The sequence below is a fragment of the Lasioglossum baleicum genome, unplaced genomic scaffold, assembly GCF_051020765.1.
Source record: "Lasioglossum baleicum unplaced genomic scaffold, iyLasBale1 scaffold1273, whole genome shotgun sequence".
NCBI classification, from domain to species: domain Eukaryota; kingdom Metazoa; phylum Arthropoda; class Insecta; order Hymenoptera; family Halictidae; genus Lasioglossum; species Lasioglossum baleicum.
Window position 1 is genome coordinate 253 of NW_027470332.1, and position 20,192 is coordinate 20,444.

The 20,192-nt window shown below is 39.2% G+C and overlaps 1 protein-coding gene across 1 annotated transcript in view; it reads left to right on the forward strand.

Annotated features, from left to right (window-relative positions):
- The first annotated feature begins 1,715 nt into the window (after positions 1 to 1,715).
- LOC143220605 (sodium channel protein para-like) overlaps positions 1,716 to 20,192 on the forward strand; it is a 34,371-nt gene continuing 15,894 nt past the window's right edge. Inside the window, 17 exon segments of the mRNA XM_076446224.1 lie at positions 1,716 to 1,837; position 2,263; positions 2,802 to 2,919; positions 2,922 to 2,978; positions 2,981 to 3,005; positions 6,290 to 6,339; positions 6,342 to 6,380; positions 6,383 to 6,416; positions 9,132 to 9,223; positions 9,969 to 10,181; positions 12,937 to 12,997; positions 13,095 to 13,219; positions 13,222 to 13,403; positions 14,693 to 14,974; positions 17,466 to 17,897; positions 18,396 to 18,489; positions 18,578 to 18,646. Coding sequence (XP_076302339.1) covers positions 1,731 to 1,837; position 2,263; positions 2,802 to 2,919; positions 2,922 to 2,978; positions 2,981 to 3,005; positions 6,290 to 6,339; positions 6,342 to 6,380; positions 6,383 to 6,416; positions 9,132 to 9,223; positions 9,969 to 10,181; positions 12,937 to 12,997; positions 13,095 to 13,219; positions 13,222 to 13,403; positions 14,693 to 14,974; positions 17,466 to 17,897; positions 18,396 to 18,489; positions 18,578 to 18,646 — 1,981 coding nt within the window. The 5' untranslated portion in view covers positions 1,716 to 1,730.

Below are 20,192 nucleotides of genomic sequence, written 5' to 3' on the forward strand. Positions count from 1 at the left end.
CGATCGTTGATTTCCTATTCGAAAAAAAAGAGAAGTCTCGAAAATACTCGATATCGGTACCAACATCCACAGAGAACGGGAACAAAAGATTTTTTTCTCCCCGATGGACGTGTCGTGGCTTTTTTCATTTTTTCTCTCGTTTTTTTTTCCTTCCGCTCTCGCGGCGACGACCATTGTTGTCACCGGGCCGAACGTTTCACTCGAGGTAGTTAATCGAATGATAACGAGCGAAAAGCTCGTAACTAGAGAAAGCAGGTGACTTACCAGCAATTTCTAATAATCGCTCGCAGAAAAATCGGTGAGAGGAGCGGAACGAGCAGATCACGTGACCTTGCCAGGTTCGTATGTTCACGACCCGCTTTTAGCACCAATTTCGTACTGTACACACGTATATATACATATATATGTAACATGTACATATAGCGCCTTCTATACGACTAGTCGCATAGCTGCTTTTCAGACTAGACGCGGAATAGATGTTCCCGATGCTTCCAAAGTAGGAAAAAAAAAAAAAGCGGCAGAATGTGGGCAACGTCGTACTATCGTAAAGTACACGTACGTGCAAAAACGGAAACGTTACCATCTCCGTGATATTCGTCGCGGGCACCCTGAATACTTTATGCTTTCGAGTCTACCATAATGAAACTTCGTACGGCACCTAATAATTATTTGGAATTTTAGATCGAGTCGATATCTCGCGCAAACGTTCTTCGCTTTGTAGACCGCGTCTATATCCTCTATACAGCAATGTCGTTCTAACTCTCGAATCACGAGAAATCGGCACTATTCCTCTAACTTCGCGTTAAAGGTAAAAATTTAAAAATTGGATGTAAGAATTTAAAAATTGATGTAAAAATTTAAAAGTTGGATGTAAAAATTTAAAAATTGCATGTAAAAATTTAAAAGTTGGATGTAAAAATTTAAAAATTGGAGGTAAAAAGAAGTAAAATTTGTTATTCCAAATTTTGAACGATATTTGAAAATTTTACCGAAGAAAACTGTGTCTATTCTGATGCTACGTTTTTGGCTCCTTATTAAAGTGATTAAACGTTTCCTAATTGCAAGGAAAATTATTTAATATCATTCGGAAGGATGTTCGAAGGATCTGCGACGAATTTCACGAGTTGGTCTTGCAGATCGCCGCGCCATTGAGAAAATGGCGGACGTAGTAGGTCCAGAAGAAGCGCCTGCCACGAAGCTCGGGACGTTCTCTTGCGATGCACATTGAGCGTGAACGATTAGAACGCGTAGAGCTGATCTAGAAGCGGGTATGAATAACACCGGTGCACACATAGCGGACAAGTAATACAGAAAATGAATATTTCCAACAATCGCGAGCTGCCTTTGATTTTTGACCTGACACGATCAAGCGTTACTTTAAACACGCTCTGAGAGAAACGAGGAATATATCTTGGAAATATTTGTTTCGCCGATCACTGGTGATGAGTTTTCTTATGTCTTTTTTTTTTCTACATCTTTTTTTTCCACTATTTTTTCGTTCGAATCTCGTGTCCTGCGCGATGCGCAGCGAAGACGTGATTGTTTACGTTTCGTTACCTGTATATAATTTTAGCACGTCTATGCGAAAGAAAGCGAGAGAACTATGGTGGTCCGATGCAAGAGGATAAGTAAGAGAGGTGATGTACGAGGAACGGAGGTGTTTAGAAGTGTTTCGTTCGCAGGTTCGGTATGACGACGAGGACGAGGACGAGGGTCCTCAGCCGGATCCGATGCTCGAGCAAGGAGCACCGATCCCGGTCCGACTGCACAACGAATTTCCACCCGAGTTGGCCTCCACACCTCTCGAGGATATTGATAGCTTCTATCATAACCAAAGGTATCGATATTTTATTACGAAACTGGAAAAAATCAACGTTGTATCGTGAAAATCGAAATTACCGTCTCTGTGGTTTTTCACTCATTTTTAAAACGTTACTTTATAATCAGAGGCTTCCAACAGCGTGGATAACGACTAATCGTGTCTAAGTATCGAATCGTTTAATTATTTAATTATAATTTAATTAAACATCGCGTTATTAAATTATTAACTTTAACGCGTGAAGTTTGGGAACCTCCGATGTGGATTTTGTTTTCTTTCAATTTATACAGAAATTTGTTAGAAAATCAGAGACCTAGTTATGTAGAAAATCGCTCATTAACTCGTTGGAGAATTTTTTGAGATTTTTTTCCGAACTTCGAGTTTTTATAGCGATTTTTATTCTTTAGGATTCGAGATATTGATAGCTTCTATCATAAACAAAGGGTATCGATATTTTATTACGAAACTGAAAAAATCAACGTTCTATCGTGAAAACCGAAATTACCGTCTCTGTGGTTTTTCACTCATTTTTAAAACGTTACTTTATAATCAGAGCTTCCAACAGCGTGGATAACGACTAATCGTTTCTAAGTATCGAATCATTTAATTATAATTTAATTAAACATCGCGTTATTAAATTAATAATTTTAACGTGTGAGGTTTGGGAACCTCCGATGCTGATTTTGTTTTCTTTCAATTGATTAGAAATTTGTTAGAAAATCAGAGACCTAGTTACGTAGAAAATTGCTGATTAACTCATTGGAGAATTTTTTGAGAATTTTTTCCGAAACTTCGGTTTTTATAGCGATTTTTATTCTTTAGGATTCAAGTAGTTGAAACACTGCGAGTTATATTCGTACGATCTCGATTTTTAAGGAGATGCAACCGATGAAAACGATATTTTTTTGATACTGTGATAATTATCGAAGCGTATGTTATTTTTCTTACCTTCTTAATGTGATGTCGTTTGCTTTCCGGTCAGACCTTCGTCGTCATCAGCAAGGGAAAGGACATATTCAGGTTCTCAGCGACAGATGCGATGTGGATCCTCGACCCGTTCAACCCGATACGACGTGTGGCCATTTACATATTGGTTCACCCCTGTTCTCCCTCTTCATTATCACTACAATATTGGTTAACTGCATACTCATGATCATGCCACTACGCCCACCATCGAGTCTACGGAGTGAGTATCGTTCGTTCTCCTCGCCCTCGATCTAGAAAACAATGGCGAGAACTCGACTTACTCTTTGCCTACGTCCTCCGTTTTCTTTTCACTGTCTGTTTTCATTTTTGCCGCGTGTAACGACTGCAACACGCGCGACTGTCGATCTTCGTCGTTAACGCGACAGCGTGATTAATTATTAGAAATTATAGAAATTATAGAAAATGCGACATACGCATCTCGAGTAATTTTGGCAAATGTTTGACCTTTGACGAATTTTAGATCGCACCGATTCGTTTGATCAAAGTTAATATTCGTTGTTTTTTCAAATTAAGAAAAAGTAAAATTCACGTTTCAGCGAAAAATATAAATTATTTTAGAAGACTTTGAAATTTCCTCTGGGAAATTACCTGTCAGTTTTAAATTTTTGGGGAAAATAGCGAACAAGGGTCTTTTTGGAAATTTTTTATAATTATCGAGTTGGAATTGAGTTTTAATTGTAGAAGAAGATTGACATTCGCGCGCAGATTTAAAGATTTTTACCGAGATCTTCGATTCTGTATGGTTCTTGAATGGATGGAAGCGAATCAGTAAAAAACTATACGAACAGGTGTTTTATGTTTCAATCGAACGACTTTGATTGCAAGTCACGTATGGAACCGCAATATCTTCGGAGATCGAAACTGCTTAGAAATTCCATAATTCCAAAAAAAAAAGAAACGAAATTCGTGCAGATGATTAAATGGCGCAGTCAAAGTGTCAGGAGTTGCAATCTACTTTTATTCAAATTTTCGTTGACTTTGCCAGTCAATTATATATTTACGCTTGCTCTGCAGTGACTGTGAATCAACGTAGCTTAGCGTGCCGACGAGCCTAAGCCGGAGATGAATCGGATTCTTTCCAAAAGAATCTCGACTGATTTGAACCCTTGACTCGAACGACGTTTAATCTTCGTTTGTTTATTCCTCTCTTTTTTTCTACAGACGAATGCGAATCATCGAAAGCTTACGGCGAGCACACGTTGTTGAAAGTATAGATATTTCAAGCAATGTTCTACGTGTTATAGCTCTATATATATATATATATGAGTAGAGACTGTGATAAATTGTATAACCGTTGGTAAGTTTTGTTCTAGTCTCTCTAGAGGTAGCGTAGAGACGTGAGCGATCTGTGCGAATAATGCGAGAGAAATGGGAAAGGAGCGACGAAGAAATCGCGAGGAATGAAACATCTGTTTCGTATGAGCGATTCGTTCGTTGAATTAAAGAAAGAAATTGTTCGCTCGGGTCGTGCTCGACGAATAGCTGACTTGTCTACGGCGATCTGTAATTAATTAGAGGCCGATAGCGATCGGACACTATCGCCTGTTTAGCAAAAGCGGCCGTGCTCACTGGCAAGGATTATGAGATAAGTGTGAATTATTTGTCTACACAGTCCCCACGATATAGCAAGGTGTTACATCAAAGCATCAAGTGGAAGCATTGATTGAGCAGTGACGTCGAAACCGAGAAATAAGATATCTTTTATGCAGATCTAACCGGAGCTTTTGCTTCTTCGATTTCTCCAACGTTTCTCCATCTGTTCGGCGAGGTACTCTCACAGACTTTGATGTTTATTGGCTTTGTCTTCTTTTATTCTTATTTATTCATTTATTCAGGAGAATTAACGACGAAATACAGTAGTTTCAGTCGAACTGGAAGATGGTGTGGGACTGAGTTCGCTGATGATGGTGATATCCAGTATTAAATATGATTCGGCGAGATGCACGAGAAAGATGGGTGCACACATCATCCCTGGTGCTTTTTTCTATGAAGATTCGAATCCACCAGATTTTTCTGGATTTGTTAATTTTCGTATTTGGATATCTAAAGTTGTTTTATTTGATCAACTATTTCTTCGTTGACTTTATCCGTCGAGGATAGCGTTTACCTATATAGGTCAGTCAGTGGTGGTGGTTACTTTGATGGGTTGCTTTCTACAAAATCGTTCCTGGCTTCTACTTGATTGCTGTAGACGCTCATGAAATTTCGTTCTGGTTTTATCCATGCAATTCGAATTCACTTTCACCCCCTGGTGCTTTTTCTGTGGAGATTCGAATCCACCAGATTTTCCTGGATTGTTGATTTTCGTATTTGGATATCCTAAAGTTGCTTTATTTGACACAACTATATCTCTTCGTTGACTATCCGTCGAGGATGCGTTTACCTATATAGGTCAGTCAGTGGTGGTGGTTACTTTGATGGTTGCTTCTACAAAATCGTTCCTGGCTTCTACTTGATTGCTGTAGACGCTTCTGAAATTTCCTCTGGTTTTATCCATGCAATTCGAATCCACTTGTCTATTCAGTGGTCGCTAAGATATGGGGGTTACTTTCTCTGAACTCGTTCCCTAGTGACTATTTGATTATTGGAGACACTTCTGGTTCCAGCTGCTCCAAGTGTCTATTCCATCCCAGTGATGAAAAATACTTCACCGTTCGTAGGGTTGCTTTAGTAGCAATTCCATTTTCTAAACTATGTTCTTCATCGTGATGAAATTACACTTTGGCTTGTGAGGAAATTTAACTTTTTAAGAAAGGAACAGAATTTCGAGGAAAGATTGTGCTTTCGAGGTAGCAGTTCCACCAATGAACTCACGAGTTGACATTAAAATGCTGTGAAAAAGATTCCAGTACTAGAAAATTTACTTTCTATATCAAGAGATGTTAGAAATGAAATTATAATAGGAAAACAAATTAATAAAACGAGAATAGTGGAGGCTTTAGCAATTAGAATCGAAGCAATAGAAATATCAGAAAGTGATTCACAGTTAAGATATGCTTCACACGCCCTGACTGAAGTTTCGATTCTTCAGGGTACTTCTACGACTTCGCTATATCGTGGTGACTACTACAGGTATAATCTGTCTTTTGTAACGAGAATTAAGTTCTATTTGTGTAGTAAGTACTTCCTAATAGCGGTGGGATTAAGTATTAGAGCACGGTCACAATTGATGACAAGGTGCTATATCACTTTTGATATATCAAATGCAAATTCTTAACTAGTCAATTGCTCTGAGACTAGATCCCATTGCTATCTTAAAAAAAGAAGAAAGGAATAATATAGAAAATTCGTAAAGACAGAATTGAATAAAGGAATGGAATACTATAAATTTTGATTATCCTTTTTTTTGCAAGTGCACTTCGCCAATGCAACTTGTCAGTGCGATGTGATAAGAGACGCTATGCCAGTAGAAAGACTCACGTGTGCGCGCGCGCGCCAAGAGAAATCGCATTTAAAGCTGAGTGGTATGTTTGTTGTTTTCAGAGTGATATTTACGGGCATCTACACATTTGAGTCCGCCGTTAAGGTGATGGCGAGGGTTTCATTCTGCAGCCTTTTACCTATCTTAGAGATGCATGAATTGGCTCGACTTCGTAGTTATAGCTTTAGCGTGAGTAGTTAAAAACTTATTCTTTAACTAAAAGAAAGAAACGAAAGTGAAAAAGAAACAGGCAAACGAAACCGAGAGAACGATACAGAAAAAAGAAAGTGACAAAACGAAAGAAAAAGAAAGCGAAAAGCAACCATAAGAACGGTAGAGTACAGCGTGTGACGAAAGAGAACGTATCGTAGTACTTGTAAACTTCTTGTTTATGGTAATTGATTATTTTTCCAAGTAGTTGATACACCGATGTTGAAAAGGCAAGAAGTAACCTTCAGAATATTTCAGAACGTAGAATTATCCGGTCTTTTCAGTTCGAGTACGTTCGCTAATTTTAATTAAGAAAAAAGGAAGAGAAAGAAAGAAAAAGAAAAAAAAAAAGAAATTGCCAGAAATACGAGTATAGGATGATCCTGCTTAGGCTTAACGAGACCATAATCTCGCGTAATAAAAGAAGATGAAATATCGAACATAGATTGGCCGCGTTCTAACGATTCACGCCTAGTCGAACTGAAGAAGAGAAAATCATCGAATCGATATGTCGTACGGTGGTAAGATCTCTTCTAGTTTCTATAAAAACGTGAGTTCTTATAACCGAATCCAAAACCTATTAGTACCAACCATCTCCGACTACTAGTGCGTGCGCTAGTAGTCAGACCTTAACTCCAATCCCCAAGTAAAACTCTGTTTTAACACTAGATTTACGGAACCCGTGAATTTGACGGATGAGTTGCTTCGATTATACGATATTAACAGATTTAATAAACTTACATTAAGTTTGTTAATATCGCGATTGATTTCAAATTAAACTCATCGTTAATTTTTAATGAAAATATGTGCTTTCTTTACCCTAAATCTGACGGGTGTCAGATTTTTTGTATACAAAAAGCCTCCGTAAACCTAGTGTTAAGCAATCCGCGTTTAAAATCAAATTATCAGAAACGAAAAAACCTTAACCATCGAAGCAAAGAAATAGAATTCACGTTTTTTCTGGAGAATCATTCACGAATCTACCTAGAATCTACCAAACATCGTTATATCTCTTGATAATTTTTCATAAAATTCATCAAGAGCAACGATTTTCTTTCATTCGGTTCAACGATTGTTATTAGAAATATTTTATAAAAGCTTCGAATTGAAACGTTTTTTTTTACTTTCTTTGTGTTTCTTAGTTCCACAGGTAGATTCGTGTGACGATGACGATAATCTTAACCGTGCCGCGTCGACAGGATCGATTTTCGATGATCCCGGTACTACCAGAGTTGAACACGAAGAAGTGTTAAGAACGCAAATTTAGTATACACGATTTAGAACATGTTAACGTAGATCTATCTATATATATACGTATATAAAGTACAGTATACACTAGATACCTCGAGTAACGCTATAGAACGAAAGAAAAGAAAGAAGAAGAAGCAAAGAAAGGAAAAAAAAAAGGAAAATGAATCTCTATTCTTCGAACTTTCTCTTACTACACCTACACACACCTACAATATACTACACGCAAATATATCGTTATATATATATGTACATACATATGTACGCATATATATGCTACATATATATATAGATACATGTACGATTACACGATTACATCAGATATACATAATAATAGGTAATACATGAATTAGTTTACTTAGATAGGGATTAGAGACTTTTTCTTATTATTATTATTATGATTAATTATTATTATCATCACTATTATCATTATTATTAATTATTATGTCTAGTTACCTCGGACAGAGAGTATTTATTTATTTATTTACTATCATCGTAATTGTTGATTAGCCTAGCGTAATTAAATATATATATATATATATTAACGTCGATTCGATCGAATCGTCTATTAATTAATTGTCGTAGATCTAGATCATTATTATTATTATTATTGCCGTATACGTATATGTGTATGCGTACGTATAAACACACACACACACCTTTTACCGTCGACATACGCATACGCATATACGTATATTACATAACTGTTGATAGATGGTCAAATACATGTATCTTATACAGCGTAACGAGTATTCGTTTGCGACTCGGTATCACGAGAATCGTGTCATTGTCACGACACGTTGTCATCGAGCAAATTGACACGGTCATTGTCACGATACGTTGTCATCGAGCAAATTGACACGGTCATTGTCACCATTGTCACCGTTGTTACGAAGAAAAAAACAAAATCTTAACTTCGATATGAAATTAGATAAACGTGCAATCAGATTCCCGTGATACCGTAGCATTTCGAGCGACATCGAGTGCATGCAGTAATAGCTACCTTTAAAATATACATTTATATATATATATATAAATTATATACATAAAGAGATATATATTTTATATATATATATTATTATTACTATCATTATTACAATTATTATTTTTATGATTACCATTATGATTATTATTATTATTATTATCATTATGATTATTATTATGATTATTTATTATTATATAAAACAGTTTCAAAGCAGACGTTTTGGTAGGCCATAGATAAATCTGGTAGCGAGTAATCGTTTGAGTATATTAAAACTTTTTTACTTATTCTCCTAAATTCTTTCTCTCTTTCTATCTCTCTCTATCTCTCTCTCTCTCTATCTGTCTCTCTCTCTTTCTATCTCTCTATCTTTCTGTCTACTCTATCTATCTGTTTTTTTCTAAAACCGTTTTGTTTTTTTGTTTGTATCACTGTAATGTGTGTGATGTTCGGGTGTATTGCAGTTATGTGACGATGGGCATAGATCTAGGCAACCTTGCCGCTCTCAGGACATTTCGAGTCCTCCGAGCCTTGAAGACTGTCGCTATTGTACCAGGTATGCTTAGAGAAATAGATCAATTGGGTGTAGTCGCAGATTCTTAGAGACTATTCATTTTATAGACACACTTTTGCCGCGGCTCGCTGTTACACACACATTCTCTCGCATCATCACCGACAACGCCTATTCTATATGATATAATCTCTATCAATCTCTTTCTCTCTCTATCTATCTCTATCTCTATCTCTCTATCTCTGTCTCTCTTTCTCTCTGTCACTGTTAAACGCTACCCCACTCTATCATAACTCTTTGTGCGCCATTTTGTTGCTCGCCAGCCTTCCATCTCTCACTCGAATTCATCGATCAGAGATCATTTTTATCTAACCGAAACTTTTATCGTCTATGCCGACTGAACTCTTTCAAATATCGATCATTGAAAACAGCTGTCTGTCATGATCTTCTGCTAGCCATCTATTCGTCCTCGCCACCTCATCTCTCTCTCTTCCATCAATGTTCTCCTTTTTTGCAAGAAAAAAAAAAAAAGAAAAAAAATATATACGTGTTCTTTGATGATCCTTCCATCCGTTTTTTTTCAGTCAGTCCATCATCTATCTGTCTTTCTCTCTTTCCACACGCTGAAACGAAAAGCGGTGTCTTGTCTATTAAAAAAAAAATAACAAATAAATATATGTATGTATAAGAAAACTACGTCCACGCCCGCCACTTGAACCGTCGTCGTCGTCGAAGTTTCGCCCGTTTACTGACAAATCCATCTGGTCCCGTTTTTTGTTTCGTTCGCCAGGTCTGAAAACCATTGTCGGCGCTGTGATAGAATCCGTGAAGAACCTGCGCGATGTGATAATCCTGACGATGTTCTCTCTTTCCGTCTTTGCGCTGATGGGCCTCCAGATTTACATGGGGGTGCTCACGCAAAAGTGTATAAAGAACTTTCCCGAGGACGGCTCCTGGGGTAATCTCAGCGATGAAAACTGGGAGCGATTCGTTAGCAATGATAGTACGTAATCCATTCTATCCCTTTTCCATTCGCAAATTGTCGCTCAAAAGTTAGGGGTTCTCTCAAGCTCTTAACACCAGGTTTACGGGGGTTTCTTGTATACCTATTTCTACGGACACCCGTCAGATTTAGGGTAAAGAAAACTATATACTTTCTTTAATCCTTTGCGGTCCTATGTCGAGTGTAACTCGACATTTGGAAATTGTTTCAAGAGATTTACACTTGATAATTACAAACTATAACAATAGTGTAAATATAACTGATTTTTAATCGAATTTCTTTCTTCCTTCATTTATTTAAATAGCCCTACTTTTTAGTCGAAATAAATTCCAAATAATAAATTTAGAAACGTTAAGGGCTACTGGTAACAAAATTGAAATATATTATTCGGATCGCAAAGGGTTAAATAACAAACGATGGGTTTAATTTGAAAACAATCGCAATATTAACAAACTTAATATAAGTTAATTAACACTTTGCACTCGAGAGGCTCGCCTCAGTCACCATTTAATCAGATTCTAAAGATCGATTTTAATTAATATATAAAATTAAAAATTAACCTACGATGCGCGGAATATCGAAATAAAATAATTTTACCCCTTAATTTCTATACGATTTCCTATTTATCATTTTTGAAACATCGACGGTTTTATGGCAGAAGGTCTTTGAATTACTATTTTTCAGTAATGAAAATATCGTCGAGTACAAAGGGTTAAATCTGTTAATATCGTATAATTGAAGCAACCCAGCCGTCAAATTGATGGGTCCCGTAAATCTAGTGTTAAGCGAAGGAGCGTTCCTTAACCCCTTGCCTTACGATTTATTTTTCAACAAAAGCGACACCAAGGTCGTTGTCTGAGCGAATCTGTACAAATCGCAAACTTCCTATGATTTGTATATACACGTGCGCGGTACAATTAATTTTGCAAGATGATAAATAATTACGATTAGTTGATTATTAAACAAACAACAGATTTATTGTTGCAAATTGGCCTGATAGCCTTACGACGCCTCTGAGGCGTCATTGTAAGCTAAAGGGATAACACTTTGCCTGCCGCACATTTCTCGAATTGCCATTGCGCTGTCGCCGGTGAGATTCACGCAATTTCTATTGCTCTCCAACGATGTTATTTATGCAATAATTATGCAACATAAGCAAAGTATTTAAAGATTTCAATAAAACACAATTTAGTAAATTGGGAAGGTAAAACAGTTGAAACCACAGTTCTCTATTTGTCATATATTGCTTTGTAACAATGTTTTTTCTCTCTATACGAACATGGAAATTGAGCATCACAGCCTGAGAAAAAAAAGTCACGCGTACGTGATAGCGGCTGATAATGATTGGCGAGCAAAAATTACGTCAACTTGACAGCGGCTGGCAAAGTGTTAAGCGAAAGAGCGTTCCTTCACACTTAGCCGACCGATCGAGTAGATTTACCCATTTCCAAGCTAATCGGTGGCCGACCGATCGGCTAGATCTACTATTTTGACCTGCGGAACGTTTCTTTCTCTATAGAACTTAGTTCTATAGAGTACAACATAATTACAATAACATGAATTAATTTTCGAAGTCTTTTATTCCCAATTATTACGGTTCTCTGTGTTCGGGATTTTCGAAGGTGCCTCTACCAGCCATAAAATTATTTTATTAGAACACTTAGCTTACGTTATTTATTTGTCATCTTTACTGTCCTTATTTTTCTCTATTACTATACTTTTTGAATAACCATAAAAAAGTAATTATTATAAACTTTTAATGTTATTTATCCGTCATCTTTACTGTCCTTAATTTTCTCTATTACCTCTACTTTTTGAGTAGCCGTTAAAAAATAATTATTATAAACTTTTAATGCTATTTATCCGTCATCTTTACTGTCCTTAATTTTTTTTATTACCTATACTTTTTGAGTAACCATTAAAAAATAATTATTATAAACTTTTAATGCTATTTATCCGTCATCTTTACTGTCCTTAACTTTTTCTATTACCTATATTTTTTGCGTAACCGTTAAAAAATAATTATTATAAACTTTTAATGCTATTTATCCTTCATCTTTACTGTCCTTAATTTTCTGACTCTACTATTACCTATGCTTTTTGAATTACCATTAAAAAATAATTATTATAAACGTTTAATTTTGAATTTTGTGTAAGCAGTATGTGAAATCCTCGAATGAAATTGTTACCGTAAGATATAATTGATCACATAAATAATTTTTGGACATTTCTCATTTCAAATAGCGAATTTCAATCCGTACTGGTGCAAACTTTGGAAAATAAATCTTTGTGGTTCGTGCGGTTGGCTAAGTGTTAACGTTTCATAAATCCAGGAAGAATAACCAATCCTAGATTAACGTTAGAAAAACGATACCAAGAACGTGTAAATCCTAAAGATAACACTAGAAGAGAGAAAAATGTCAATTTCTTTGTCAAGAGTTAATACTATCTCTTGACGTTTATCTCTTCCTACTTTTACTCAAGTCTGTTTCTCTAGAAATCCTGTTTCTCGAGTTTTGAACGCTCGCAGTTGATCCTTCCTCGTCCAAATGAAATTCTTCAGCTCGAGGAGAGGCTCCTCTATCCAAATAGTGCTCCTCTTGCTTTTCAAGCGACAAGCATAACAAACGAAGGATATTCGAAGCTATGATCCTGCGCTTAAAACGGGAGATCCTAACTTTTGAGGGCAAGCGTAAGCTCCTGGAAACCAGACACTTCATTAACTCGAAATAATCTCGCTCATTGTTCCGCTTAGCTAATTGGTACGTGGACGAGACGAAAAACATGCCCTTGTGTGGAAATTCATCTGGAGCAGGGTAACTAGACACCAATTCTCAGTTTATAAAACGTCGAACGCGAGATTTATCGCGATGCATCGCTTTCAATCTGACGAATACGATTTGTTGACCACAGGCAGTGCCTTCCTGGCTACACGTGTTTACAAGGATACGGTGAAAATCCGAATTACGGTTACACGAGTTTCGACACCTTCGGCTGGGCCTTACTCTCCGCGTTTCGTTTGATGACGCAAGATTACTGGAAAATCTGTATCAGTTGGTACTCCGATCGGCTGGTCCATGGCATATGTTGTTCTTCATCGTGATCATTTTCCTCGGCTCTTTTTATCTCGTCAACTTGATTCTCGCCATTGTCGCGATGTCTTACGACGAGTTGCAGAAGAAGGCCGAGGAAGAGGAGGCTGCCGAGGAAGAAGCCATAAGGGTACGTATCGATGGCGAGAAAATTCGCCATCTTTTCTTTGTTTAAATCTAAACAAAGTACTCTTTAACACGTTGAATGCCACGCCAATTTTACAAACATTGTCTGTGGCGTCACGATCAATTTTCTATTATGCAATACATGTGAGAGATGAGATATTATCTTCCATAGATAAGTTACATTGTATAACTATGATGTTAATTGCGACAGGGGTCACTGGTGACCCTCGTGGCTGTAGAGTGCGATTAAATTATAAATATTGCCATTTTTTTAAATTATATACATTTCTATTAACCTGGGCGCGCCGGTCACCGGTGGTCCGCATGGCGCACTGAAAAGTTAAATGCCGGTCACCGGTGACCCCCGTGGCATTTAACGTGTTAATCTTTTAGGTAGAGCACGCGTGGCCACGGATGGCACAAAAACCGTTCATGACGATTTCTACAATGACATTACATGGAAATAGAATTCTAAGTAATCTAAATCTACATTAACACGTTGAACGCCAATTTTACAGGGATTGTCCGTGGTGCCACGGTGAATTTTCTATTATACGATACATATAACGATGAAATATTCTCTTTAATAGATAAGTTACAGTACATAACCATGTTTGACACGTTAACTGCGACGGGGATCATCGGTGACCCCCGTGGCGCAGGAATGCGATTAAATTATAAATATTGTCATTTGTTTAAATTATATATATTTCCATCAATCTAGGCGCGCCGGTCACCGGTGGCCCCCACGGCGCTGTAGCCAAATCTAGTGCCGGTCACCGGTGACCCCCACGGGGGTCATGCACGTCGTAACGCTTTTGTCACAAAATCGCCAACGACATGGTATGTACGTCGTCATGCGATTATTACAGAAACAAAAACGACGTGCGTGACACGTCAGGTATGATTGTTGCCAGAGTACAGATCATCATTGCACTGCATAGTGTACAATTATCAATATTTAACACGTTGGCTGCCGCGGGGGTCACCGGTGACCGGCACGGCAGCCAACGTGTTAATCTGGACGCGACGGTCACCGGTGGTCTCCATGGCGTCACTGAAAAGTTGATTACCAGTCACCGGTGACCCCCGTGGTATTCAACGTGTTAAGAAAAGTAAAAATAAAACGCGAACATTCTTTGGTAATTCCAGCGTAGAAAGCTGGCGTCTTAGGCTCCTCGAGGACTTCGAAAAGAAATAAAACGAGAAAGAGTCACGTTGATCCGTAATTTTTCGCGCGGCGATCGAGGGAATGGAAGGAATCGTTAATTTCATTCGTTTGATTTTCAACAGGAAGCTGAGGAAGCAGCTCTAGCAAAAGAGACGAAGCTGGCGGCGCAGGCGGCAGCTAGAGAGGCGGCGGCAGCTGCAGCAGCGGTCGTCGACGATCCGATTGTCAAATCACCGTCAGACTTCTCTTGTCACAGCTACGAGCTGTTCGTCGGCCAGGAAAAGGGTAACGACGACAACAACAAAGAGAGGATGAGCATACGTTCGATCGAGTCGGTCAGCGAGCACAGGGTGAAACCGATCAACAATCACACGACCACCACTAAAGTGCGAAAAGTCAGCGCCGTAAGTGTCTGACTGGCCGATGTGTCTCTCTCTTTTGTACCATCGATTTATCCTCCTTTGACGTAATGTACTCTCTTTTGCGTCCTGTTATCGAACTTGTCCCCCTTGACCTCGCTTCTACGAGAGCGATTCACGCGAGGCTGTTCGATCTCGACTCGACTCGTCGGCAAAACTTGCAAGAGTACTGTTCGATCCTTCCACTTGGTGTGCAGCTACATTTTGACTTACTATACGTGCACAACTACCTTTTTGCTCTGTACTGCACACGGCTGTCCACGAGAAGCTTTATAGTCATCTGCCATTTGTATCGTATTCTCGAAATAAGCTTGAAAAAGAAGCTGTTAGAAGACAGGGAACGAAAAGAGGATATTCCCATTGGAAAGTAGCAAGTATACAAATGGAACAGATGACGAATATTAGCATGGACAGCTCTGTCTACTCGTTTATATATTACAGTGCTTTGTAAGTCGTTTGAAGGACAGGTATGGCGTAGATTTGTCTTGTTGAGTGTTCGTCAACCGATAATGGTAAACTGAGAAGATCGAAGGATTTGTTATGGTGCGTTGATGGTAGTTTAGGGAAGTGGAGACGAAACGTCTCGAGAAAGGAAGGAAAGGAAGGTTGATGAATTCTGATCAGGAAATGTACTCAGGTTGAAGTTAGCGTTGAAAGCGACGAGTCGAGCCCCTTCATAAAAGTCTATCGCTCTGTAGCATGCTTGTCGTACATACTGTAATCGATTGTTAAGTAATGATGACTTTGGTACTTCGTTAGGACGCTTATTGAACTCCTTGCTTTCGTTGCGTTGAATTTTCTTCATCGATTCTGTCTTGGTTTCGAATGGCGTATGATGATTTTTGACAGCGTGCATTCGTTTTGGTTTCCCATCATCGGTATGGTTCTCGCGGCCGCGTGTAAAAGAGTAATTACAACTAGGACCGTTATCGTTGTCGACGTAAAAACTTTCATTCTGTGCCGTCTTGCATGGTAACGCATGTGTGTAGTAGAGAAAGGAGATACGAATTTTCGTTCTTGAAACTAGGAACGCGATCTCGATGCTCGAATCGCGATAAGAAACGGAGACCAATGTGTTCAACGTAGCCAAAGATTTTACCGTCGAAGAAAATTGTTAACGAGATTGTTTTATTTTGTTACTGTTCCATGTCTCCGCTTTACGCTACGCGTTTATCGAGGCTGGTAAAAGTAGCCATAGAAAAAAAATACTATCTATGTAGATATCGCGGATCTTCGTGTCTCCCTTACTTCCGTTTTAACGACTACGACATTTGATCAACATCGTTTACCCTGATATGTTGCGACGACAGTTGTATCATTCATTCTCTGCGTATATAACATCATGCTCTATCTCTATCTCTCTATCTCTGTCACTTCTCTGTGTATGTACGCTTTTGCAAGTATTTATATAAACATATATCCGTATCGAGTGCCTCCTTGGTGTACACATTAGACAACGTTACGAGCCGTTTGGTAGGAGATATCTTTTCTTGTTTTTTTCTTAAGGTCCCTCGCGCCGCTAATGGCCAGTTTACTTATGCCTACCAGGAAAGCCTGCGGAAGGTATGTGTGTCACGACGTGTCTGTCGCCGCCGACCGTACGTACTAAATAGCTGTACAGGATCCATGATCCGAAACTTCATGTCGATTTACCATCGATCGTCGAAGGTTTCACACACTTGGAATGGCGGCACGATTTTTATCGGAGCCCCAGTTTCGTTGCCATTAGAGGACCATTACCGTCATTCAAAGATGCTTGGAGATTCAATGAACCGCGAGTGTCAACGTTCTGCATAGAAATGTACTCTTCGTCGTTATTATTCCGCAACTAGCGATAGATTCCATAGAAAACAACAAAGAGACAGGAAAATATCTTTGAAAAGGACAACTGTCAAAGATGCAAACGATCTCGACGAACGAACACGTTGCTATGCAGAACGAATCGCTCGGAGACCATAAGAATCCCAAACATTCTTTGCTAGCAAATTTCTCAAGCAAGTTATCTCAGTCTCTAGAACCATCGTAACTCAGCGATCACATCGTTTCACAAATCCCATCAGTAATGTACAAGTTTCGAGCTCACGTAGTCTCCAAGCTTCGGAAACGAATGAAAATCAGTATACTATAGCAGATAGGAACCATCGTTGTCTCGCTACACGAAACGAAGTCATTCTCTACCACGGGGAGGCATCCCTGATCTCGACATTCGCGCTTAGGAGTTTAAGAACCGTAGGAGAACCTTAGAAAATGGTCGCGAGCTTCCGTGCCATCACTTCCGTTTCTCTCGATCCTTCCGAAGACGTGTCGAAAGAGTCACCGTAGGAAAACGAAGTTAATGTTAACGGGGAGAAAAAAAAAAAAAAAACGAGGAGGGACCCACCACGTTCCCTAGCATCCCCTTAACGTCCACGCTTTTCGAGAAAGGCTCGAGAACGGTGAGAGAGAAAAGCGGTGGTCCGCTTTGTTGTAATTTCAGGCGAGCCTTAGCCTACCGGGCTCACCGTTCAATCTACGGCGGAGCAGCCGTGGTAGCCATCAGTTCACGATCAGAAATGGCCGTGGCCGTTTCGTCGGGCCGCCTGGCGGTGACCGGAAGCCGTTGGTACTCTCGACGTTCCTCGACGCCCAGGAACATCTGCCGTACGCGGACGACTCGAACGCGGTGACGCCTATGTCCGAAGAGAACGGTACGATCGTGGTGCCGGTCTACTATGCGAATCTTGGCTCCAGGCATTCGTCCTACACGTCGCATGCTTCACGTCTCTCGTACACGTCCCACGGCGATCTGATCGGTGGCATCGCGAACGCCGGCAAGCCGATGACCAAGGAAAGCCAGCTGAGAATCAGATCCGTCAGGCCTCCGTCCGTGAACGGGCATTTCACGGATTCTAATCAGAAGTACCATTACGTGAGTAGATGCTATTGGTGGGTTTCAGATGCTTTGGAATGGTATGTGGAGGTTTCAGCGAGATTCGAGCTTTTGTTTGGGTGTCTTTGGGGTAGAGGTAGAAAGGATGAATGGTAGTGATTCTCATTTGTGATTCTCTTTCATTTGGGACTTTTCAAAAATTGAACAGCCTTGAGTACACACTTGTAATCGGGTACACTTTATGTTTAAAGTAGGTTTAACACTAGGTTTACGGATGTTTTTTGTGTACCTATCTTTATGGAGACTCGTCAGATTTACGGGTAAAGAAAATCACGTATTTTCTTTTAAAAGAACACCGTGTGTTTAATTTAAAAACAATTACAATATTAACAAACTTAATATAAGTTGATTAAATCTATTAATATTGTATAATTGGAGTAATCCATCCGTCAAATTCACGGGTCCTGTAAATCTAGTGTTAAAGTCTCGGGTGAACGATCCGATTGAAGGAGTTAAACGTTTTCCTTTGGTTTTCAGGAGGGAGATCTAGAAGATCCCATGGGCAAGGCAAAGCAACAAGACAATCCGTTTATAGAGCCTTCTCAACAACATGCCGTGGTTGATATGAAAGGTAAAGCGAATCGATAGATTGCTTATTTTCCAAAATTGATGATAGTTGACTTTTCAACGAAGGGTAAAATGTGGTTTTTATTTTGCAGACGTGATGGTACTTAACGATATCATAGAACAGGCTGCGGGACGACCGAGCAGAACTCCGGAGCAAGGAGGTAATGTCGAGTGTTCAGCTCCTCCGCTCACATTACTCTTTTTCTTACAGTTTTCTATCACCCTTTATCACAGATGTGTATCTCTTGTGTGATGAGCATCCTGTCATTTTGATGTACACCGTTGTTAAGACTCTTGTACAGTTTTCTCCATTGATATTCAGTGCTGAAGATTTTTGTCTGAGCGCCTTGTACATAGTACTACTTATTGTTTAATTTCAACTTATACTTGTATCCAAACTCGTGTCGAAACGGAAAATTCTTTCTATTTTATTCGTTATTAGTTTATATTAATACCAATGTGTACTACTGTGCATGGTACGACTCCTGTTGGTCCCAATAATTTTCATTTTTTTTTTTTTTATTATTACCGTGAGAAAAGAAAGGGAGGAAAAGGCAAGAAAGTTAGAGAAGTTAGTCAAAGTATTCGCTATAAGAGACAGTCGCAATTCTCGGATCGTGAGAAGTAAATTCGTGGAACAATTCCAGTACGTAAGCTCTCGAACCCTCGGATGGATAACGAGAAAGAGAAAAAGAAATAAAGAAGTTTGTAGTAGTTTTTTTGGGGAAACAGAGTTTGTTTCCTGATCTATACGACACAGATTAATATCCTCGCTGCAGCTGCACGGTCCTGGTCGCTTCGTGCCTGGATTTCGCTTCCTCCTCGTCTGATCACTGACGTACACTGCAGCGAAACTTTAGTTTTATCATAGTCTTTTCGCGACGGCACTCGCTTCGAGGGCACTTCCGCGTTTGCCTGCGTTGCACAGTAATAAAGTAGAATCGAAAAGCTTCTTCGAGCGATGATCTACTGTCATTCGCCGTTACACCGACACTCAGTGCTCTGAAAAAAAAAAAATGAAAATGCGATCAAAGCTTGTGAAACGACGTTCTTAGCGAAAACACCAAGCAACATTGTCGCACATCGATTTTAGGTTGCTGCAACAGCCAATATATAGCAACGTTTCGAAGAATCAGATCAGTTATTTTATCACGTTTATTTCTTCCCTTCTTCTTTTTTTTAAGTTCATTTACTCCTGCGTTGTTTCTAACCGTTTGTTATTATAATTTCATCCCTGTGTACATTTAACGTCCCACGTTTCTCGCGATTCTTATCCACGAATGGTCGAATAAGGTTCTCCTTAAAATTCTACCAAAAGAAATCGAAACGATTGTTGAAAAATTCTGCATAACGAGTTTCCTCGAAACTCGACTCGCTTTATTCTACCAGTCGAGGATTAATTGCATTTTGTACGCCCGCAATTTTCATTTGCCTTTCTCGAGCGACCATAAAATCGCTTCTGCCTACTTCTCTCCCGCAAGCAACTCGTACTGCACTTTTGCTCCCTACTCGCCGCTTCGATTTTTCTTTTTTAACATCCCCGCACTGCTTCTGTGCTGCGCGTGTTCTTGCTGCTCGCGTTGCACTTTTATGTAAAACGCATCGAGCGCACCGATTTTCGTTTCCTTCCTCTTCTCTGCCTTCACCGTAGATCTCTGTACAATCCCTGAAATATTCTCCGCCCGTTTTCTTCCTTCGTTTTCGTTT